The sequence below is a fragment of the Pipistrellus hanaki genome, assembly GCF_964339955.1.
Source record: "Pipistrellus hanaki genome assembly, chromosome: 18".
Classification (NCBI taxonomy): Eukaryota; Metazoa; Chordata; class Mammalia; order Chiroptera; family Vespertilionidae; genus Pipistrellus; species Pipistrellus hanaki.
The window spans coordinates 3,300,418-3,325,272 of NC_140520.1; the positions used below are offsets into that span (position 1 = coordinate 3,300,418).

General features: G+C 46.1%; 1 protein-coding gene and 1 long non-coding RNA gene across 2 annotated transcripts; one reads left to right on the forward strand and one right to left on the reverse strand.

Annotated features, from left to right (window-relative positions):
• Positions 1 to 440: 440 nt before the first annotated feature.
• On the reverse strand, positions 441 to 24,705 carry CTTNBP2NL (CTTNBP2 N-terminal like). Its single transcript, XM_084866221.1, has 5 exons — positions 24,584 to 24,705; positions 22,066 to 22,173; positions 6,481 to 6,711; positions 4,989 to 5,096; positions 441 to 3,326 (listed from the first exon to the last, which is right to left on the reverse strand). The coding sequence occupies exons 2-5, from the start codon at positions 22,162 to 22,164 to the stop codon at positions 1,860 to 1,862; spliced, it is 1,905 nt and encodes a 634-aa protein (XP_084722347.1). The 5' UTR covers positions 22,165 to 22,173; positions 24,584 to 24,705; the 3' UTR covers positions 441 to 1,859.
• LOC311612939 lies at positions 5,127 to 24,552 on the forward strand. The gene is made up of 5 exons (XR_014793378.1): positions 5,127 to 5,651; positions 6,968 to 7,090; positions 7,574 to 7,665; positions 9,626 to 9,698; positions 24,048 to 24,552. It is a non-coding gene; the product is annotated as an uncharacterized lncRNA (long non-coding RNA).
• Positions 24,706 to 24,855: the final 150 nt, after the last annotated feature.

The following is a 24,855-nucleotide window of genomic DNA, read 5'->3' on the forward strand; positions in this document are numbered from 1 at the left end:
CCATTCACTCCGTTTCCTGTACTAGCCTGCAGGTTGGCAAGTCTGGAGGCCTTTGTCCTCACACACCTGCCATGATGGAAATAATTTAAATTTCTGGAACGAAAGGGATTGCAACTCGGAAGCTGTGTGCCAAACCCAGCTGCAGGAGTGTTTATCTAGCGGTGTTTAAACTGTTTTGGAATCGGTTCTGGTATTTAAAAATGAGGTTTCTCATGGAAATTTGGATTTTATAAAAGTGTGAGGAGCTGGTAACCCTGGCCCAGCATTCTTGCATGGCAGCACGGTGCTGGATGGACCGGAGGGGACCTGTGAGTGGGGCTGGGCATCCCGTGTGCTGCGGCTCCTCCTCCACGGACCGAGTGACACCTCACTCATTTACACGGCCCGCTTAGTTCTGTGACACTAGGGTTAGTTTGGCGCTGCCTTTAAAAAAATTTAAAAAAAATTAATTTCAGAGAGGAAGGGAGGAGAGTTAGAAACATCAATGATGAGAGAGAATCACTGATGAGCTGCCTCCTACACGCCCCCAACTGGGCATTGAGCCCACAACCGGGCATGTGCCCTTGACAAGAATCAAACCTGGGACCCCTCCACTCTGTCCACTGAGCCACACCGGCTAGGGCTGGCTCCGCCTTCTCATGAATCTGAAGACCTGACTTCACGTGGAATTTCCCTCCTCCTGTGGGCACCACTGCTCCTTTGATTGACTGGGTTCCAGACCCATCCGGTTGCTTTGATAGGTAATCTTAACATGCATCTCTACTCATCCTTTATGCGATATTGCAAACTCCAAAGATACATTCACACTAATATTTGTGTGTTAAACACGTAAAGGGATGTGTGTCTATACAGATAGGTGATACTTCCATTTAGGCAAAAGTTAATTTGGTTCCACAGACAGACACCAAGTGCTGGCAGCCGGGAGAATAAGAGTAACACCTTGGTAAAACCTATATAATTTTGATTTATATATTACAAAGAGCGAATCTTAAATTATTGCTTTTTGATTCCAGAATAAAGATCTCATTCTGTGGCAAAACTTGTATACAGAAGGAGTAACCAGTTCCTATTCAAGTAATAGCAATCGGAATCAGAAGTTCCTTACAAACAGTAGATGCCTGAAGACATTTTTTTGAATGGAGATGTGATTTCATTCTATTCCATAATGTACACAGGACACCGGGAGGGAATTACCCTTTCAAGAAAGAGTGCAGGAAATCAGCACCTCGACTCCTTAGTGCTCAGGAGGGCTTCGCAGGGTCTAAAAAGCTCTGGCTGGTGGCGAGTTCACACCCACCTTAGGATCCCCACTCCACTTACGCAGCTTGTAGTATCAAAAACAGTAAAAGAGGATTAAAAGCAGTGCTTGTGTTTGACATTCAGGATTCACAGAGGATCTGATTTTCTGCAATTATTATAAAACGAGCCGTTTCGTGTTTTTGCTGCAGAATCACACTCACGTGGCAGTCTTATTTCAGGCACTTTTAAAACATGTTCATCTGGGATAAAAATCTGCATGAACCACTCCTGCATAATTCAAAATGTGTGTCGAGTGATTCTAGTCCTAAAATAGACAGCAAGTCACCACCTGCTCCTCACTCCGCTCCCTCCATCCCCACACCGCGGTGACTGCTGCGCTTGGGGTGTCTTTGAGGCGCCCTTCTAGCGTTATAGCACAAAGAGGTGAGTCATAAAAACCCAAACTCCTCACGTCTCTACTTAAAAAAAATACAAAAATGTGAAATACACTCCATGTATTATACAGATGGTTTCCGCTACTGTCAAAATAAATAACATGATCTGACTCCGAGCTCTTGGACAAGATCGATGGAATGTCAGCTGCGCAGACCCCTCGGGGACTAGCTGCTGGGAGGCAGGAGTATCTCGGCGTCCTTGCCGTTGGCCATGGCAGAGCTGGCCAGGTCCTCGGCGGTGGCCCCGGAGGACGCCTGGGCGTGAGTTTTGGTCAGCGGGGCGGCAGCGGAGGGAGAAGGCGTGAGGCCAGGCTTTTTGGGTGGGATGGGCGGAGGGTTCCCTCTCTCGGCTCTGGGGATGGTGGGGGACTTGATCCCCGGAGACAGGGGGCTCAGCGGACTGGACACTTTGCCCGGAGTGGGGGAGTGGCCGGTGTCGCCCCTCGGGCTGGCGGTGCCGGCCAGGTTGCGGTAGTCCGTGCCGAAGGGAGAGCTGTTGGGCGAGACGGGCTTGATGGGGCCCTGCTGGCTGGTGAACCTGGACAGCACCTGCGTGACCGTGTTCCGGGCCAGCTGCTTGGCAGCCGAGTTGTCCAGGAGGGTGGGGGACAGGTCCCGGGACGGGGGGCTTTGCAGCCCGCTGGCTTGCTGGTCCTGGTCGGCCTGGGACTGGAATTTGTGCCGAGCCGCGTGGAAGCGCTGGTTGACGCCCACTTGGTAGGAGGACTGGTAGCCGGGGCTGCTGGCCGAGGGCCCCAGCAGGCGCTTGGTGAGCACCGGGGAGGAGCACGGTGAGGACGTGAGGGAGGAGGACGCGGTGCTGCTGGGGGACAGCGAGCTGCTGCCGGACGGCAGCTGGCCCGGCGCGGGGCCCGGGCCCTCCACGCCCCCGGCCCACGCCCCGTTCTCCACGGCCTTCTCGTGGGCCGCGCCCACGGGCTTCTCCCGGGGAGCCGGCTGGCTTTCCACGCTGCTGCCCGCGGTGGACTCCTTGGTCGTTGGCGTCTCTGGCTCAAAGTGGCCGTTGGCTTTCGCGTAGGAGTAACTGGGCGTGGTGGGGCCGGACAGCCCGGTGGCTGTCGTCTTGGCCACGCTGCTCCCGTGGGTTCTCTCCGCCTGAAAGCCCTCCGTTTGGCAGGACACAGACGCCAGCCCGGGAGGCTCGGTCGCCGTGCCCTTAGACGTGGTCCCTGGCTTCCTGGACGGCTCATTAGAGCCGCTGTTCTGGCGGGAAGCTTCCAGGTCCCTCACGATCTTCCTCAGACTCTCCAGCTCTTCCTTCAGGGTTTTGGTCCGGTTCTCTTCCCGGTTCAGCTTGGCCCTCAGCTGCTCCCTTTCGATGTCGAACTCGGACAGCTGCTTCTCCACCCGGGCCTCGGTCTGCAGGCCGCGCCTGCGCTCGGCGGCCAGCGCCTCCTCCAGGGCGCCCGCCCGGCCCCTCTCCCCCTCCAGCTGCAGGCCCAGCTCCGCGGCCCGCTGGCCCTCCTCGGCCGCCTTGCTGCTGGCCTTCTTGCACTCGAGCACCAGCAGGGACGAGAGCTGCTTGTGGCGGGCGCGCTCCTCCTCCAGCTGCCCCGACAGCTTCTTCTGCTCCTTCTCCAGCCGCTTCACCTGCGCCTTTTCAAATTCCAGCTGGGAAGCAAGACCACACACACCCGATTAGAGTGAAAACACAGAGACACGCCGGACAGGCGCAGCTAGAGGGCCCTGCTAGCTCTTCTTGCACACGAGACGACACGCGTGCCACATGCCTAGCTAGGTCAGATATTTTTTTTTTTAAATATATATTTGTACTGATTTTAGAGAGGGAGAGGGACAGATAGAAAGATCAATGATGAGAATCACTGATCGGCTGCCTCCTGCACCCCCCCACCTTCCCCTGGGGATCAAGCCCACAACCTGGGCGTGTGCCCTGACTGAGAGTCGAACCACGACCTCCTGGTTCTTAGTTGATACCCAACCGTTGAGCCACACCAGCCAGCTTCGATCAGATATTTCTAACAAAAAGACACACACAATTTAATCTCTTCGATGAGGCAGGAGGCCCCTCTAGTTCTTGTGAAGCCCCAGGGGTGCTGGTGGGGACCTGAGCCACCATCGTGCTCCGGGAGTGTGGAGGGTTCAGAGCCCTGAGCACGTGAAGGAGGCTCTGTGCTGGGAGCCGCCGGAGAAGGAACCTAAGGCTTCAGCACAACTCCCTCTGGGCTTACACCGGGACACCAGTGGCTGCATTTAAATCCCTTTTCACACAGATGCATTGTTTTAATCATTACCCCAATCCCACTTACAGGGAAGGTGAAAGAACCCTTTGGTCAGCATTTGTCAAATGCTGAGACCCATTCGTGGATGGGGAAACCAACTGAGTGAGTCATCACCAGGACGTTTAAAAGATAAAGCAGAAGGAAAATATCCATGTGTACTTTAAGGGTTATGTCTGATTCCATGATATTTTTGTTTCAGGCCTGTGTGAATAGAACTGGCTGTGATGTAAAATGCTTTGCCCTGGCCAGTTTTGCTCAGTGGTTAGAGTGTCAACTCACTGGGTCTCGGGTTTGATTCCCAGGCATGTACTTTGGCTGCAGGTTCGATCCCAGTTGGGGCCCGTGCGGGAGGAAGTAGTCGATGTGTTTCTTTAACATCGATATTTCTCTCTCTTCCCCTTCTCCCTCCCTTCCACTCTCTCTCTAAAGACCAATGGGAAAAAAATATCCTCGGGTAAGGATTAAAAAAAAAAAAAAAAAAAATCACAAATAAAATGTGTTTCTACCAGGAGTCCTAAGTCAGAAAGTCAGTGTTTGACGTTAGTGTTCCCAAAGTGTATTCTAGGGAACAGCAGCTTCACAGGCAGTGATTTATATCAAGAAAAGGGGCGGACTGGTTTGGCATGGTGGCTAGAGCATCAGCCTGCGGACTGAAAGGTCCCAGGTTCGATTCCAGTCAAGGGCATGTACCTTGGTTGCGGCCACATCTCCAGTAGAAGGCGTGCAGGAGGCAGCTGATGGATGTTTCTCTCTCATCGATGTTTCTAACTCTCTATCCCTCTCTCTTCCTCTCTGTAAAAAATCAATAATATATATATATAAAAAAAAAAAGATTTGATGAAAACATAGATGTGCTTGATGCAGAAGACCCTGTCTTTTCCCTGCAGACTCACAGTGCGCATGGGCGTACTAGAGGGTCTGAGAAGCTGAAGTTAGGAACCTCTTAGCTTTGTCTAGTCCAGCTTACAGCTGGCAGGACAGACTCTGAGGAGGGCTGCTCCAGGCCGATGCTGCGCGCAGCCTCCCCGCTCACCTGCTGGGTCAGCCTCTCTCGCTCCTTCTCCAGCATGTAGGTGACGTCATCGCCCTCTGCGGTGTCCTGGGCATGCCTCTGCCTCTCCTCCTCCAGGTCTAGGATCACCTTTAAAGAATGTGATCACACTTACAATGCAATGAACACTAGGCGCCTGTCTAACGAAGGTCAGGGCTTCATAAAACAATCTACGCAAAAGCCAAGACGTTTGGCTCAGTGGACAGAGCTTCGGCCTGTGGACTGAAAGGTCCCAGGTTCGATTCCAGTCAAGGGCATGTACCTTGGTTGCGGGCACATCCCCAGTAGTGGGTGTGCAGGAGGCAGTTGATCGATGTTTCTGACTCTCTATCTCTCTCCCTTCCTCTCTGTAAAAAAATCAATAAAATATATTTATTAAAATAAGATAAAAACTTTTTTGGGTCTTGTACAACTCTGAGAATGCAATGAAAGATAGGAGGAAATTTTCATTTTCTATAAGAATGAGTAAGTCTTTGGCATTCTGTGTACTTTTAGGGGGACCATGAACCATCTGAGGCCCATCCATCGTGAGAACCCGCACTCTGACCTTCCCTGTGGACCGTGTGAGGGGACAGGAACCCCGTGGGCGAGACCTGAGCCTAAGCGATTTGTCACGTGTTGTGAGCAGATGGCTCCTGAATGCAGGTAACCGTAAAAGTAAACGAAGGTCCATCAAGCTGCAGCTGCTAACCCAGTTTTCCAGAATAAGTTGCTTCCTACTAATTGCGCTGATGTCCTCCCTGGTGGGCATAAATCCAAACCAATGGTCAAAAGGAAAAAAAGCAGATTGTAGCCACGCATGTTTTACAGGCCAGATCTGAGCAGAAAATGACAAGAATGAGAGTAACATCATAAGCACTAGAATTCCAAAGAGATGAGGAAAGCACAGGTTTGCTTTCTGAACTAGGCTAGAAGGCCTACACACACACACACACACACACACACACACACACACACTTTCCTACGAGGGCAGAACAGCTTTAAGGTAAACAACCCTGGGGACTCTTTATGGTTTCATGAGAAATGAAATGCAACGAAACAAATGAAAATAATTCAATGGCTTATCGTAAGGTAAATTCTCTCTCGCTTGCTCATTCCCCAAATACCTGTTAATCTTTCTATGTATCACGTCAGTAAGCAAACAGAATGCTCCGTTCAGCTACAAGCTTGGTTACACCCTGGTTTGCTGCCAAAGTTGGAATGATGGAGAGCTGAGAAAACATACCCAGTGTTTGGAGTGCCCTGGCCAGAGGAATGCTGTCTTGCCTGGGTCTGGCACACTCCCTAACTTAGCATGTGCCACGGCCTGGTTCTCTCTCCTGCCTCCTGGCTCCACGGCGAGCTAAGGGGCTCTCTGAGGCCTGGGGAGCCTCCGACGGAGTCCCTGTGAGAACTGGCAGCTGACAGGCGGCATCAGGCTTATTTAAAGTCTCCCCAAGAGCTTACGCAGCCCCCGCCCCCCGGGCCAGCCCACCTTGCGGTGCCTGCTCTCGGCGGCGGCCAGCTGGGACAGCATCCGCTCCTGCATGTTCTTACACTGCTTCATCACCACCTTGAGGATGGACAGGGGGTTGGTGCAGACCGGCTGCTTTTCGCCATCGTTTTTCTCCTTCAGCGCCTCAAAGTCTCTCTGCAGAGCCATTAGAGGGTCGCTGATGTTGTATTTTCCATAGCGTTCTTCAATGAAAGTGTCTCTGTGCTGTGCCTGGGAAGAGAAGAATTGCACTGTGCTTTTTAAAGAGGAAAGGGGGCTGCTAGTAGTTACCCCTGAAAGGGGAGGGGTAGTATGAATAGAACCTGTTGGCTTCAGATCCGATGGAGCCATCTAGATGTAGAAATGACATCAGAATGGGGCACGGGATGACATTAACGAGAATACTTAGACAGAGCTAACTGCGTATTAGACGTGTTCTAAGCATTCACAGTAACATGAGCTTATTTAAATTTCACAATCCTCTTAGGCGGTGACTTCATCTCCACTTTGCAGCTGAGAAAACTAGCAGGAGAGGTCAGGTAACCTGCTCCAGGTTACTCATCCAGCAAGTGGTCAGACTGGGACTTAGACCCTCGCACCTGGCTCTCAGGTTTGTGTCCCCGGCTTCTGCTGGGGAGGCGTTATTACCCTCAGGGGTATCTGATCTTTCCTTTCTGAGTTATGGGTCCTGCATTTCTAAAATATGCTAGGCATGAAGTGTGGCGAGTTTACATATTTGGAGCCCCATCCAGGCGGCTGCAGATAAGTAAGCATGCTAAAAATGCTTCTGGATTGTAACCCAGGACTCGCTGTGACTTTTACAAACAACTTCACTCGGTTGGTGGGTGGAGAGGGCAGAGGCACTTACGACCAGGGGAGCAGACAAACCCCTTCTAACCTGCTGCCAGGGCCCACCCTGTCTTCTCGTCTCTGTTCGGCTGCGGCCTCCACCCCCTCTGCCCCCTGGGGTGGTGAGCTTGGAAGATGAGAGAGGTCAGAGGAATGATCCTGTACCCACAGTGGTTTCACAGCGCAACTCCCTCCCCCAAAGAAACCCTGTCAACCTGTGTGTTCTGTGACCTTTCCTTGTCAGAACCCCATGGAGAAGAGGGACAAGAGCAGGAGCTGGGGGACAGCTCATGACCTTGACGTTAGATCTGCTGAGAAGCCGTCTCTCAGGTTTGAGTATGTAGTTAACTAATCCTTAGAAATATGACTTTCTAAAAGCCGCACTGTTATTATCCTGTATAATTAATAAGCACCACCGAGCGCCGAGTGAAGGAGGGAGCTGGTTTGGTGAGCCTTAGACTTCTGAGGACAGTGGTTAAGCTGTCTGTTTTCTCTGACGGTTCCCAGTAATTCCATGATCACTTGCATAGTAATTACAAGTTGTACCAAATTGGTGGCTTTGCACATAAATGAAAAGAATCTGCGGAATAATTTTAAAAAGGCTCCTTGTCACAAAACAGTTCATTTAAACACATTCTCATACGGGAACAGTGAACTGGAGGTCTATATTTATGATACTGAACACTGGATGGGAAAATGGGAGACAGAACATAGTATTTTTCAATCAATTTAATACCTCAATCAGGCAAACTGTATGGATGACAGGTTTACTGGTAATAGCACAACTAGTAAGGACAATGATAAAAAATGGATGTTAAGATAAGAATGAAAGAAAAGCCTTAGTGGAAGGGTGTAATGGTCATCTATTCCTGCATAATTACCCCAAAGCTCAGCAGCTTAAAGAGTAAACATTGCTTTCATGTCATAGTTTGTGAAGGTCAGGAACCTGGGAGGGACTGGGCTGGCGGTTCTGGCTGGGCCTCAGGAGGCTACAGTCAAGCTGGTGGCCAGCGCTACGTCATCAGAAGGTGGACTGGGGCTGGTGGCCCATTTCCAAAGTGTAACTACGTTGGAAATTAATCTGGAAGTTTCTCATCAAGTTAGAAAAATGCCTCTCTGAAATCCCACCTCTAAGTATTTATCCCAAAGAAATGAAAACATATATCCACACCAAGACTTTTACACAATTATCCACAGCAGCTTTCCTCATGCTAGCTTCAGTGGAAACAATGAAATATCAATCAATAGAACAAATGCGATGCATTCATACAATAGAATATTATTCAGCAATGGAAAGGGATGAATTACCGATGAACTGGAAAACAATAATGATGAACCTTGAAATTAGTATACTGAACAAGACAAAACCAAAAAGCCAGATATAAAAGAATACACTCTGTGTCCTAACAGGCAAAACTAATCAATGGCGAGAAAATCAGAACAGTGGTTGTCTCCGGGGAGAGGGGACGGTTGATGAGGAAGGGGCACAGATTCCGTTTTGGTATGGTGAGCCTGTTTCTGTCTTCACAGGGAGGAGGTGAAATGGCTGTGTGCATTTGTCAAAGGTTACTAAACTGACCACTTAAGATCTGTACGGTACACCAGCGGCCGCCAATCTTTCAGTGGTCCTGGATCACCAGTTGGTGACTGCTGCATTAATATATATATTAATATATATATATTTAAAAATATATATTTTATTGTTTTTTTACAGAGAGGAAGGAAGAGGGATAGAGAGTTAGAAACATTGATGAGAGAGAAACAACCAGCTGCCTCCTGCACACCCCCTACTGGGGATGTGCCCGCAACCAAGGTACATGCCCTTGACTGGAATCGAACCTGGGACCTTTCAGTCTGCAGGCCGATGCTCTATCCACTGGGCCAAACCAGTTTCGGCTACTATATATTTTTTATATTTTTAAACTAGAGATATAATTTAGACTGTATCTAAATTATATCTCGTTAAAAAATATTTTAAAAATGTAGTGAGCACTGCCGAAACCGGTTTGGCTCAGTGGTAGAGCATCGGTATGCGGACTGAAAGGTCCCGGGTTCGATTCCGGTCGAGGGCATGTACCTTGGTTGCCGGCACATCCCCAGTAGGGGGTGTGCAGGAGGCAGCTGGTTGATGTTTCTCTCTCATCGACGTTTCTAGCTCTCTATCCCTATCTCTTCCTCTCTGTAATAAATCAATAAAATATATTTTTAAAAAAATGTAGTGAGCACTAATGGGAAATTTAAGTTATATATAATATAAGCTTTATATTGATATATACGTATATATATTCCAAAACAGGGGGAGTTCAAACCAAAGTTATGTTACTCCTGATAAGAACAGCAGAAACAGCACAGGAGGCACTGACAGTGGAGTGAGTATTGCCTGTCCAGCCGAGCACCCCGTTTTTCCGCACCTGCTCTCGCCTAACCTACGGTGTGCCCGGTGTGTCTGCGTGTCACAGGAGACACTGAACATTAACTGTGGCTTTCCCAGGGTTACAAAGCCAGCTGGTTAAGTGGAGAAAGTGATGGTATGATAGTATAGTAAGTACTGAATATGTTAGCTAAATGAGTAATACAGAGATAAGTACTCCCCAGGACTCTGTAGGAATGAACTTCAATTTAGTTTGTCTCAATCAGTAGGTTAAAAGTGAAATAGAAAACATTGCAGAACACTGAAAAAGCTGTTCAGGAAGGACTTCTTTTGGCACAAAATACAGCTGTGTGTGTGTGTGTGTGTGTGAGTGTGTGTGTGTGTGTGTGTGTGTGTGAGTGTGTGTGTGTATGTGTGAGTGTGTGTGTGTGTGTGTGTGTGTGTCCGTGTGTGTGCGCGCGCCCGCGTCCCTGGGGTTAGAATATAAAGTCTATTTTTCACGGTGTCCCTGTCAAATAAGTTTGAAAAACTCTAGAACAGCGAGAAGAATCCACAAGTCTGACTCCTGAATCTATGAGTTTCAACAGTTTATAATAGATATGTAAAAACGAAAAGTAACAAGGAATCAGTATAATTATTTTATTTTAAACTAACTTATGTGATAAAGGTCTACCAACCAGAAGTTCAGCCTAATATCAAATATACAAAGCACAGCAAACAAACAGAAACCTCTGTGCTGTTCGGTTGGATACGCACTGCTGAGGTTGGGAGGATTTTCGGGACCGCGGGCGCTCCCCAGGCACATGCTTTGGTGCTCTCACTGCTCACTGACTCTGCTGGGGACCGGATGTGCTAAAGGACGTAGGCGATGACCCGGGGACAAGGATCTGACTGAAGCAAGATCCCACCCTCTGCTTTTAAGGAACTGACCATTTGCCAGACAAGTTTAAGACCTACCGGCAGAGATAAACAAGTTGCCTTTGCTAGTTAAATGTTTTCTAAACAATATCGTTAATGTTTAAAGGAACACCGCGTACAGTTTGTTTGGTCAGAACTTTCTAAGGCTCAGGCCTTACACTTCCAAGGAAAAGGAAGGAAAAGGCCAGCCCTGGAAGTGGGCGGGGCCTGGCAGATAAATGGGACTCTCAGCGATTTAGTGAATAACAGGAAACACCATGAGGCTGAGAGGGCACACAACCCCAGAGCGGCTCTGAGTCTATTCAGAGGCCCGGCCTGCAGACTAGCTGTGTGTGGTGCCTGAAGCCACCGTGACCTTGAACAACCTCCTTCGCTGAGGATGTGTGCCGGCTCTCCCGCCTCCTGCGTGGTGACTGCAGAAGCTAACCCCACGATTACAATCCTGCAGAAGAGCTCCCTGAATAAGATGGGAAAGGGATCTCCTTCCTCTTCCAGAGGATTCTGTGGGAGATGTGTGACTGTGGGATGTGTCTGAACTCTCAAACGTCTTTCAAGCAAGATTCTTCCATTGCAAACAGCCTGATATGACAACGGAACATGGCAGGAAACCAGCTGCTCCGATGTATGATCCTGGGAAGAGGGCCCCAGCTTGGCTGAGGAGGAGAAGTGTTCCATTTAGAAGTTTATTAAGTAGTAGTAAGGGGTTACTGGGGGAGAGGACGGTGCAGGGCTACGTGGAGACGGGATAGAATGAATAAAGAGGACCGGCATGGGCCAGCTGGTGTGGCTCAGTGGTCGAGCATCGACCCATGAATCAGAAGGTCATGGTTTGATTCCTGGTCAGGGCATATGCCTGGGTTTCCAACTTGATCCCCAGTGTGGGGGGTGCAGGAGGCAGCTGATCAATGATTCTTTCTCATCATTGATGTTTCTTTCTCTCTCTGAAATCAATAATTGTCTGATGTCAGTTACTTGCTATCCATTGTTTTATCATATCACCTTTCACATTACAAATGGTGCCAGAGGTTCAAGGTGCCAGAAGAATAAGCAAATTTCTCAGGTAACGGACATGCCTTTGAGGAAAGAAAGGAGGCACCCTGCTTGTAAAGTGCCACCCGCTGAGAGCACTCTGCTCCCGCTCCTGACCAGCGGGGAATGTTCTCGAAAATGGCAGCAGTGGGGGACTTCACTGATCCATTCAGCCTGAAACTAAAACAAATAGAAAAGGGAAACAGCTTATTCCTGTTCCTTTGACTTCCTCCTATTGTGTCTCGCTTGCATGTGTTCGCCTTGTGATGTGGGATTAATCAGAGGTTATTTCTAGTTGCCCCATAAAAAAAGGAAAAAAGAGAAATGGAGACAACATGCAATTGGCAAGCTGATTCTAAAATTATGGAAAAACCAAGGACCACGAACAACCAAAACAACTTTAAAAACAACACAACTTGCCCTGGCCAGGTTGTCCTGATCCCCAGTCAGGGCACACACAAGAACCAACCAATCGATGCATAAATAAGCAGAACAACAAATCAATGTTTCTCTCGAATCAATAAACTTAAAACAATAAAAGTTGGAGGCTGCCGAAACCAGTTTGGCTCCGTGGATAGAGCGTCGATCTGCGGACTGAAAGGTCCCAGGTTCGATTCCGGTCAGGGGCATGTACATTGATTGTGGGCACATCCCCGGTCGGGGGCAAGCAAGAGGCAGCTGGTCGATGTTTCTCTCTCGTCGACGTTTCTAGCTCTCTATCTCTCTCCTTTTCTCTCTGTAAAAAATCAATAAAATATATTAAAAAAAAAAAAGTTGGAGGCTTAACACTACTTGATTAAGCCTTACTATAAGGCCACGGTAATTAGGACAATTACTGGCATCAAGATAGATAAATATTAGTAGATCAATGGAACAGAACAGATTCCAAAAATAAACCCACAAACACGAGACACCGATTGTGCCAACGGTGCCAAGGCGTTCCACAGAGGAAGACTGTCTTTTCTTTTTTTTTTTCTTCTTTTTTTTTTTTAAAAAATATATTTTATTGATTTTATACAGAGAGGAAGGGAGAGAGATAGAGAGTTAGAAACATCGATGCGAGAGAGTCATTGATCAGCTGCCTCTTGCACACCCCCTACTGGGGATATGCCCGCAACCAAGGTACATGCCCTTGACCGGAATCGAACCCGGGACTCTTCAGTCCCCAAGCCGACGCTCTATCCATTGAGCCAAACCGGTCTTGGCTGGAAGACTGTCTTTTCAACAAATGGTACTAGAACCATCGGATATCCATATGCAGAAAAATAAAAATAAAAAGAGGATTTTGATCCACATGTACCATGTAACAAAATTCATGGAAGTTGATCATAAACTGAAGTATAAACGTAAAAGCTATAAAATTATAGAAAATAGGAGAAAATCTTTCTGACCTTGGTTTAGGTAAAGATTTCTTATACGTGATACTAAAAGCAAAATCCATAAAAGAATTAATTGGACTTCATTAAAGTGAAAACCTTATGCTTTTCAAAAAGATACATTTGGGAATGAAAGGACAAGCCACAGCCTGGGAGGAAAGGCATATAGCTAATAACGAACGTGTATTCAGACATAGAAGAAATGCTCAAAAGTTAATGAGAAAACAAGTGACTCAGTTTAAAAAATGGGCAAAAGATTTGAACAAATACTTCAGCGAAAAGGACAACACAGATGGCAAAGAAGTATATATGAAAAGATGCTCAACATAATTAGTAGGGAACTGCAAATTAAAACTGCAATGAAATATTATATGCCTACCAGAGGCCCAGTGCATGGGTTCGTGCACTGGTGGGGTCCCTTACACCAGTGCACAGATGGGGCCGGGGAGGGTCTGCAGGAGGGGTCCAGGGTGCGTCCGGCCCCTCTCACCCAGTCCCGATCGGCTGGACCCTAGCAGCAAGCTAAGCTACCACTTGGAGCATCTGCCCCTGGTAGTCAGTGTGCATCATAGCTACCAGTGGAATGGTTGTTTCGGCTTTTATACAGTCTAGAGGCCCGGTGCACGAAATTCCTGCACTGGCGGGGGGTGGGTCCCTCAGCTGGAAGGCGGACATCTGTCTCCAGGCTGGGACCACTTGCTCCTTACCACCCCCCTGCTCACTGCTCCTCAGCGCTGCCACAGAGGCAGGAGAGGCCCCCGCCACCTCTGCTGTGAACCGGGCATCTGGCTGAGCGGCGCTCCCTCTGTGGGAGCGCACTGACCACCAGGGGGCAGCTCCTGCATTGAGCGTCTTCTCCCTAGTGGTCAGTGTACATCATAGCGACTGGTCGTTCTGGTCGCTCCACTAACAATCGCTCAGGCTTTAATGGTGTAGATTAGAGATGCTGACATGAAAAGACTGGTTATCCCCAGTGTTGGTGAAGGTGTGGAGTAACTGGAACTCTTACACATGCTAGTGGGAATGTGAAAGGGTATAACCACTTTGGAAAACAGTTTGGCAGTTTCTTAAAAAGTTAAACATGCACCTACCACACAGTACAGCCATTCCACTCCTAGGTCTTTATCCAAAGAAATGAAAGCACATGCCCATACAAAGCCTGGTGTGTGCATGTCCATAGCAGCTGTATTTTTAAGAGTCTCAAACTGAAGCAATAAAAACGTTCATCCACAGATGAACAGACAAAACACACCGTGGTACATCCATATACTGGACTACTACTCAGCCATGAAAGGAATGAACTACTGTATTAATACAATAATAAGGATGGATGTCAAGATAATTATACTCAGTGATGATTTGTTCATGATGATTCCAGTAACAGATTCATGGGGAATATATACATAAAACATCAACTTGTACACATTAAATATATGCAGCTTACTGTATATCAGTTATACCTCAATAAAGCTGGTTTAAAAAACAAAATATAACAATATGCCAAGTCAAACAGAGAAATAAATCAATGGGAAAAGCCCATCCTAAAAAGCGTCCACACTGTCCCTGTATTTCCTGTTTTCGTTATGAAGAGAGAAACGGGAATATAACGTAACATCTGCTTCATGCCCCAGAGTGCACCCTTAACCCTGCCAGCTGTCTCCAAACACATGCTTTTGGCTGTGGGGGCAGGGACGGATCAACTCAAAGCCATCAATTCCCATAAGAAAAACAAGCTAACGCGCAAGCCCCGTCAATGAACCAAGATCGAAAGCTTCATCTTTCTTACGAAGGGCAGCATGTCACAGTATACGGGAATACAGTATACTTTATGGAATGTACCTATGTTCTAAGAATAACTAGCAGTGAATGAGCTCCGAGCACCTTCATGGCATTTGCTCTCATTTACTCCTCACTCTGACCACACAAACATACAGAGACTGCTTACAGGGTAAGGAACTGGTCCAAGCTCACACACAAGGACTAAATGGCAGAGCTCAAACCTAGTCTGTCTGCCTGATTTGAAAGCTCATGCTCCTAACAGCTACACTTAAATGAATGGTATTGCTTTGGAGAGTACATTGTGATTATTTTTATAAGCAGGATTAAAAAACAAAACAAAAAAAAACCCCTGGCCATTTCAACTATAAAAACACATTAAAATATGGCCCAAAAAGGCCACTGATTAATTCCCTTCTAAACCATATTTCATTGGAAAAGTTATGAATATAAATCTAAAATCTTATAATTCAACTTCCTAAATAAAACAGTTTGCTTCCTAATTTTCCAATTCTCTTATCCAAGCAGAAACTGGACTTCTCTCAGTTTCAGCTTTTACGTACATGTGATTGTTATCAAAGGTCTAAATTACCTACCCCAATCCTACAAGCTCTTCTGAAAAATCAACTATCAAAATGAGATCATTTTGGCCAAAGAATAATATTAGATCCAGGCTTATCAGAGCTGAAGAATGCATCCACTCTGAGTCCATTCACAGTATGTTCTGATTTCTTCTTTAATGCAAACACTCTTGACAGGCTTACTAATATAGGACAGTGTATGCTGCTTGCTAAATTCAATTTTACCTTCCTCATCTCAGCCTAGCCTTTATAATAATCTGTTTCCATAACAGGCACAAAACCATGACCAAAAGCAGATGTCTGCTCTGCTTACAGGGAACTTGTGTTTGTGGTATTGAGCTACAGACTTTACCTAATACTTTTTTTGTTTTGTTCTATATCTTTGCTACTTTATAATTATTACTAGAGGCCCGATGCACAAAATTTGTGCAAGAGCCTTGGCCCCGGCCCCTGCCTGCCGTGGTCCCCGCCCACTGATGCTTTGTCTGGAAAGGACGTCCAGTCTAATTAGCATATTCCACTTTTATTATTTTAAGAATATTTTCAGCAAAAGTACAGGCATACCTCAGAAATATTGCAGGTTCAGTTCCAGGCCACTGCAATAAAGTGAGTCACATGGATGTGTTGGTTTCCCAATACATATTCAAGTTATGTTTAACCTGGCCAGCGTAGCTCAGTTGGCTGAGCATTGTCCCACGCACCGAGAGGTCGCTGGTTTGATTCCATGTGCCCGGGCAGCAGGCTCAAATCCCAGGAGGCAGCCGATCCAAGTTTCTCTCTCTCTCTCCCTCAACCTTCCTCTCTGTCTAAAATCAATAAAACCATATTTAAAATTTTTTTAAAAAGTTATCTTTACACTGCACTATAGTCTTCTAAGTATGCAATAGCATTATATCTAAAAAAACAAAACAAAACACAAGGTACATACCTTAATTAAAAATACTTTTATTGCTAATAATGCTAACCATCATCTCAGCCTTCAGTGAGCCGTAATCTTTTGTGGCTGGGTTGTCCCAAACCCTCAATTTGTAAAAAATGCATTATCTGCAAAGCACAATACTGAAGCGGAGCACAATAAAACAGGACATGACTGCAAATCATTTGTTGTTTCCAACACAGACCTACATATAACATTTGGGTTTTTAATTCTTCACCCCTGGCTGCTTAAAAAACTCTCACACACCAGAGTTTAACTAAATATATTTCTAACTTTGTCCTGTCTGCCATGTTTCTGTCTATAAATCTTGTTGCTTGGGGAATTCTGCAGTGGCCGTGGGCCAAGAACAGCAAAACCCTACCCCACGCTTTCAAAGTTATACCTGTTTTATGAGGGAGACATCAGGGGAAAGGAATTCAAGACTCCTCAAGTTAATTCTACGTGGAAGTTGTAACACTTTAACTTTCATTACTGTGCAAGCAATTTAAATAATGCTTTAACATAACAGGGTGCTAGTAAATATGGGGGGGATTCTACTGAGTCAGAGCTCAGTGTGGCTTTGCATCTGATCTAAGATGTGCAGATATACCCGATGTGGAAGAGTCATAAACGAACTATCTGATTTAACTTTTATTCGCGGTCAGATCTACTTTCTAAGTTTCTAAATGGCTATCGATCAAGGTCCCCCGTCTTCTGGAGGAGCCAGGCCAGCTCGGAGGCCATCTCCTCGATTTGCCCGGAATGAATGAGTGAGCCCTGGGACACACAGTTCACCAGCGGGGTGATTCGCTCTCACTGTGGAGGGGATTTCTCTAGAGTCTTCATTCATGAAGAGAGAGTGGTCAGATGGAAAGACTTTCATAAAGAATGTTTTCCTGTGATGTAATCCCTTCTGAAACAGAAAATCACTTTATATAAAGTCCAATTAGGTCCAAATACAGTATAAATGGGCTCTGTATAACAATTAGACTTCAAACACAGAAGAGGCTGAATATTACATTATTTTCTATTGGCCTCCCTGGTTCCATGCCAAACACGTCTTGGCTGCAACAGAAGAATGAAGAGGCTTTTGTATTTGGGGGAGAAAAGGGAACATAACTACGGGGCTCTGGAAGGGTATGGTTGCAACCTGGCGCTTTGCAGGAAATTTGGGAAATGAGTAAAGCTCTTATAATTGCAACTCCAGCCCTAGCTGGTTTGTCTCAATGGATAGAACATCAGTCTGTGGACTGAAGGGTCCCTGGTTTGATTCCAGTTAAGGGCACATGCCCAGGTTTTGGGCTCCATCCCCAGTAGGGGGTGTGTAGAAGGCAGCTGATCAACAATTATATCATTATGTTTCTATTCTTTCTCCCTCTCCCCTCCTCTCTGAAATCAATAGTGTGTGTATGTGTGTGTATTTAAAAAAATTTAAAAATAATTACAACTCTATAGGTAGGATCTACTTACACACTCTGGGAACTTGATAACATATTCCTGTATAAACCTAACCCTTGTCAATGTGACCTACTATATATTTAGCAGCTACAGTGAACCATAAGGCTTTGTTCAGAGATGCAAGGTTAGACATTAGATTTTATGTCCAGGAAAAAAAAAAATCTATTTTGAAGGTAAAAAGAAAAAGAAAAAAAAGATAAGGTATTTTACTTAAACAAAAAGGAAAAACCATAATAGCTATTTAGAACACAGACCAAGATCTTTTCAACTCACTACACATGAGTTTGGAAAGAATACCAGCCCTGGCCAGGTGGCTCGGTTGGTTGGAGTGTTGTCCCATACACCAAAAGGCCGTTGATTCCTAGTCAGGGTACATACATAGGTTGCAGGTTCGATCCTTGGGGGTATACGGGAGGTAACCGATAGATGTTTCTCTCTCTCTCAATCAGTTAAAAAGCAAAAAAGCTCCACAAAAAATATATCGTTGGGTGAGAACATATGAAAAGGAATAAAATGAGTAAGCTGCCATATTAGTCAAGAAGTTTAACAAGTGTTTGCTGGTAAGCAAGAGCTACTGAAATAATGCAGTAAATCCTGATGTATCACAGAACCAAAACAAAGAAACAAACAAAACAAAACAAACTCTGTCCCACAAATAAAATGAGGTTCCAGTGTAACCTCATCTGTGACGGCAGTTGCTTTTTCCCAAAGGACTCAAACGATTTGGAGCCCAGTTGCTCCAGCTTCGTCTAACAATAGCCTGTTCGAGACGCACGGCTCCCGGGGAGGCTAACTCATACAGCTGAGGCCCAGAGAGAACTCTATCCCCCGAGCCGTGCGCGCTGACCAGAGACACTTGTGCTGGACTCTGCGTGGTATTTCATAGCAAAATGCTCCCTTAATTATAGCTCTAGCTTCTCAAGCTTTAGGCAGCTTAGGCAGAAGCTGCCTAAACCAACTAAAGTTGGATCCCTGCAGAAAAAACATGTGCACCCACCACCTGCGCATCTGTTACCAGTGAAACCAGAAGGCGGCGAGCACGCTAACGCACACATAAGAACGGGCTGTACGATTCAGTGATTCACAACATCCACTTAGAAATATTATGGCGGCCTTTTAAAGCAGCATACCACAGCGGCACAACCAGTTCCTCTGCTCAACAGGCTTTTACTGAGCTTCTATGTCCTAGGCGCTGTGCTGGGTGCTAGGACATAAAGATTAGCAAAGCGGACATAGAAAGCTCATGGGTTTGTATGGTTTCTAAGGCTGAAGAGCAAAGAGAAAATAAGGCCGTCCTTTGATTTTTTTTCCATTCGAGGCAGTCACCCCCAAACCCCCGCCCCAGTTATGAGGTGGGGGCTGGGGCCCACGAGTTTCTGTGGGGTCAGCTGGGACGTTTGTGGGCAGCTGCTTCCTGGAGCCCCAGCATGGACAGCAGCAGACCCTCCGGAGAGCCCACTTAATAAGCTCTGACCGCTATGTATACGGCGGCTGCGCCTGGAAACGCTGTCTGAGTTCTAAAGGGTCACCACAGACCAAGTCCTTCCAGGCTCGGCCGAGGAGTGAGGGGCACTCTGCTGGCCTCAGTGGTGACTCCGATGGTGAGGAGAACAGGGCGTCTCAGAGAGCCAGGGGAAGGAGGTGGGAGAAACGACAGGCACTGGGAGTGAGGACTAGGAACCAGCTCAGACTTCCCCCGTCCTCTTCCTTCTCTCCTCACTGACCAGACTGACACGGGGTGAGCAAGGGGAGGGGGTCCTGGGTTCCAGCAGGGTGGGGCTGCTGGTGTCCGTGGACGGGGTGGAGGGGGATAGGATACAGTGCTCAGGGAAGGGAAGACATCACCAGCAGTGTCAGAGGAGGTCTGTGAACGTGACAGAAATGAGTCACTGCCCCGAGTGAATGATGACATATGTGGTACATGCTAGCAGGGGCGTCATTAAGAAGTTGGGCACTGCTGAGGGCATCCAGAGACATCCGGTCCAAAGATTAGCAAAGACTGGCTGGTTCTTGGACATGGGAACGTGATATACGCTGACAGACTATAACTAAAGGGAAAACGAGAAATGAACCCTACAATGTGGGAGTTTGTAATGGCATGGAAATTATAGTGTTACATATCAATATTAGTTATTAATCATTTATTTTATTTTTAATATGTTTTTATTGGTTTTAGAGAGGAGGAAGAGGGGAGGGAGAGAGAGGGAGAGAGGGAGAGAGAGAGAGAGAGAGAGGCGCATCAACGGGCTTCCTCCTGCATGCCCCCCACTGGGGATGGGAACCTGCAACTCAGGCATGTGCCCAGTCGGGAATCGAACCTCTTATTACAGACAAGGACGCTTTGCTCCAGACAGACGGGATGACTGGACTGAGGTCACACATTTATGCTCTGGCATCACACTTGAACATATATGACTGGCATGTGTCAGGGGCATAAACATGATTTTTATTTAGGAATCACAGGCAAGTCATGCAAGCGGAGGCAGAAGGGAGGGAAGAAGGCAGGCTCCCCCCCCACACCGTAGGGGAAGTGCCTCGTGCGCTCTGGGGAAACGAAAGCACCGACGGTGACTATCGCACATTTCAAAGCTCCAGGAAGACACACAAGCAACAGTTTCTGGGGGAAAACTGCCCCGAAGCGTATTTAATTAGAGGGAAATGTCAGTCTTTTCCAGTCCGCCTTAAATCACATAAATTAATGCCACTCAAAACCTGACAGCATGTAGAAGTAACGGGTTTAGATTTCATTTCTGTCACAATTATACTTTCAGAGTAATACCAGAAAAGACTACCCAGACGGAGGGAAGGAACACATTGCTGTGTCAGTGCGGGCGGGGCGGAAAGACAGAAAGCTCAGGGACAGAAAAGAGGCAGCCTCTGTCTGAGCCCTGAAGAGGGGGTGACGTTAGGGGCCCCCTAGAAAGGCAGAGAGAAATGACCTTTGTTGCTCTAAGGAAATCTTCAACAAAGGCGTTTCATATGAACTCTGATATATTAACATAATATCTCTAATAATAAAACCGTAATATGCTAATTAGACCGGACGTCCTGGTCTCCCCCTCCTCAAAATCATCCCAAGCCAGATTGGGGCCGGCCCGTATGGCTCAGTGGTCAGCACTGATTCCTAGTCAGGGCACAGGCCCAGACTGCAGGCCTGGTCCCCAGGGCGGGGTGTGCAGGAGGCAGCCAATTGATGATTCTCATCAATGATCTCTCTCTCTCTCCCTCTCTCTCTCCTCCCTCCCTCTCTCTCTCCCCCCCTTCTCTCTTCTTCTCTGAAATCAATAAAAATATATATTTTTCAATAAGATTGGAAAATATCCTTAGTAAGGTGTAAAAATTTATGACACTTAAAAGGAGTTATTCCCTACCCCTCCTATTTTTTAAAAAAAATTAGACTATAGCCCTAGCAAGTTTTGGTCAGTGGAGAGAGCATCAGCCTATGGACTGAAGGGTCCCGGGTTCGATTCTGGTCAAGGGCACACGCCAGGTTGCAGGCTTGATCCCAGTGGGGGGCATGCAGGAGGAAGCTGATCAATGATTCTCTCTCATCACTGATGTTTCTGTCTCTCTTTCCCTCTCCCTGCTCTCTGAAATCAGTAAAAATAATTATTAAAAAATTAGACTATATATTTTAGAGCAGTTTTAGGTTTACAACAAAATTGGGTAGAAAGTACAGTTAACATCCCTCCCCTTTTCATTTGAATGGATATCAAATACTGAAACAAAAGTAGGAATTTTTATTCTGTGGTCTAGACTCTAGAGAATCCATGGACGGTCTTCATGGGGCCCTTGATCTCAGACACTATATCCTGAATTGTGGTGTATGGTGTAGATACATTTTTTTGGGGGGGTGCATATACTTAAAAAAAGAAAAAAACTCACCCAAGGCCAAGGGTATGTTTTTAAAATTAACTTGAGAGAGAGAGAAAGAGAGAGAGAGAGAGAGAGAGAGAGAGAAAACCAGAGCGCCTCTTGGCCATGGCTTTATGTACATTTTTTAAAGGAAGCAGGTCTCAGCAGGTTATCAAGGGGACGGCATTCAAACACAGCTAAAACTACTGAGCTAAACAATGAAGTTCAAGGTCCAGACATCAGGTAGAGAGATCAAAGGAAGTATTTTGGGGACAGAAGGCTTCACCAGTGTCCCTAAACCACCACCACACAGGTGGCTGCCACTGAGAGTGTCAGTGAGTGTGCCCAGGCCTCTGACTTAAACAGGCTATTGAAATATCCTGGTAAATAAATTACAACCAATGAAACAACTTCCAAAAAACGTATGATGGCATCTCCTTCCCCTTGTTAACGTACCTTTAAAGCTTCTATAACGAGGTCCCTGGCTTCTAGTTCTCCTTCAAGAATACTGAACAGCGTTAGGAGTTCAGGCTTGCTGAGTTTTTCCAGATTCATCCTGAAGGCCTAAAACAGAGACACAATCAGACAATCTCTGAAGACAGAGTTAACTTGGTATGACCAAAGAAAAATAAATTGAGACAGACAAGCAGTATAACTATTACAGTATAAAATGCTTTCAGAAAATAAAACTCACTTTATTGATTTCATCACTACTCACAAGAAATACATTTTATCATTTTTCCTCTAGGCATATTTGCAAGCATCCTAGAGGTTCTCTGAATGAGTTAGTCACTAATTTTGTTCACTAGAAATTCAGGTAAAATTGTGTTACAATCAATAGTATTTCACCAAAAATTGTTATACCATAAAAAGATTTCCCACCTTTAGATAACCAGATTCAAAACTCGCATATAAAACATGCTGGCATCCCTCGGAAACTGGTTGAAATCAAATTTGAGCAAAGATAATGTTCGCTGAGAGATTTTTCTTTTAAATTGTCTACTTTCGGAGAGAATATCACAATATTTATATTTCATATAGCAAAATAAAACTTAAATGCAACCAATATGCAAAAAATAATTTTAAATGACTTCTTAAAAATATACTGTTTCAAACATCTTTTTAAAAAATGTATTTTATTGTTTTTTTTTACAGAGAGGAAGGGAGAGGGACAGAGAGTTAGAAACATCGATCAGCCGCCTCCTGCACACCTCCTACTGGGGATGTGCCCGCAACCAAGGTACATGCCCTTGACCAGAATCAAATCTGGGATTGTTCAGTCTGCAGGCCGACGCTCTATCCACTGAGCCAAACCAGTTAGGGCTGTTTTAAACAGCTTAATTGGCCAGACTACTGAATGTATTTCACTCAAGCTCCCATTTCTGTAAGGAATTGTACCTTTTGAAATATGTTAAATGGGAAATCTCATGGCACAAATTCTATCTTTTCCACAAGATTCATTTCTCCACAAACCACACATAGAAATGAGATGGCTGTTTCAGGGTCCTTTGACCAGCAGTTATGGCAAAATACATTTTATAACTTCCAAAGCAGAGCAAAGACCACTTTCCTATAGGTTTCTGTAGAATGAGTCCCGGCAGGACTGGTTCCCACACCCTCCAGTCATTCCCAGCTCTGAGGAGAACATTACATTTTGGGCGGCACACAAAGGACTCATTGATTCCCTCCAGAGCTATGCCTCAGGTGGAGGAAACAGGGAGAAAAGTCCTACTTCACTGTGCTGTCAGACTATGTTTTGACAAGCTGTACAAACCTTTTCGCCACACGGTAACATACGTGCAATGTAACTTCGCCTTTGAAGGGCTGACTTTCTAACGAGGGGGTTTTAGCAATGAGTAATTCTCACATCAGTGCTAGAGAGAGATCTCAAAGCAGTTATTTTTTAAAGACTAGTTTACTGATTTTGAGAGAAAAAGGAAGGGAGAGGGAGAAAGAGAGATGAATGTGAGAGTGTAACATGGATGGGCTGCCTCCTGCACGCCCCCTCTCGAGAATCAAGTCCTCAACCCAGGCATATTCCCTGACCAGAAATCCAACCGGGAACCTTTTGGTACATGGGATGGGGCCCAACCAATTGAGCCACACCGGCCAGGGCTCACAGCAGTTATTTTAAAAGTGAGAACTAAAAAGCAACAATAAACCTCATAAAGCTAAACTTCATGGAGATGGAATGTTGGGAAGAGCACATGGCATTGCAATCAGATAGGTGCCAGGCCTGCGTCTTCCTGGTTGTGTAACTTTGGGCGAGTTTTCGGATTATCACCTTTCTTACCTGAAAGGGGAGGAGGGTATCTAACGCACAGCGTTACTGTGGAGATTGCATTAATAAAAGCAGAGCGCAGTGCCAAGTTCCTGATACAAACTGCAGAGCGGTTTAATTATTAATCACTACTATCCTCTCTCATTTTCCAACGCAGCTCCGAGAGCAGTATCACCACAGTTAGGGGCGGCCAAGCCAGTGACCTCAGAAACCCCTCCAGCGGCCCTTGTGAAAAGGCGCCAGCATCCTGAGAGAAGAACGGCGATGGGGAGGCTGTCAGCTGAGTCACCTGGCTTGTTATCTCTACGTTTGTAAATCCCTCCGGCGCACAAATGTTCGGATCTGGAACGTTTTGCTAATATGTACCAACCCATTTAGCTTAGTGTCTGCAGGAAGTGAATGCAATACAAATATGACAAAGAAAGAAAAAAGGTCCACAGCTGTATAATAATTCAAAACCCATCAGATCTGTTTTTTTATATTCCAATAACCTTTCTTTATTAATATTAAAACTTAGCAGCTCTTGGCTTTTCTATTCATTTGAACGTCATCTCAATACACAAGACACTGCAATACATTTTTGCATGAAATATAAATGAAGAGAGTCAAACTGCCTTATGTTGTAGGATGGCAGGGAGATTGCTGAGGGTGGGGGGAGGGATGAGGGTGGGGAATGATGGTGGTGATACTGACCTGATAATTGGCAGTCACACTTCAGTCCTCAAGTGGAAACTCTTCAAGTTTTCTTCAGTTAGGATTTGGGAAAACTGACGAATATATTTAAAATGCCGTCAACATGGTGAAAAAGTGTCCAAGCTGCAAGATAATAAGAAATTTATTGCCTATGTGACCACTCTACAAACAATTTCTAAATCTCATGAGTGTCAACGGCGTCATTAAGATGATGAGGCCGGCGGCTGCAGGTGGATTCAAACAGCAAAGAGGAAAAGAGCCACTTCTCCGAG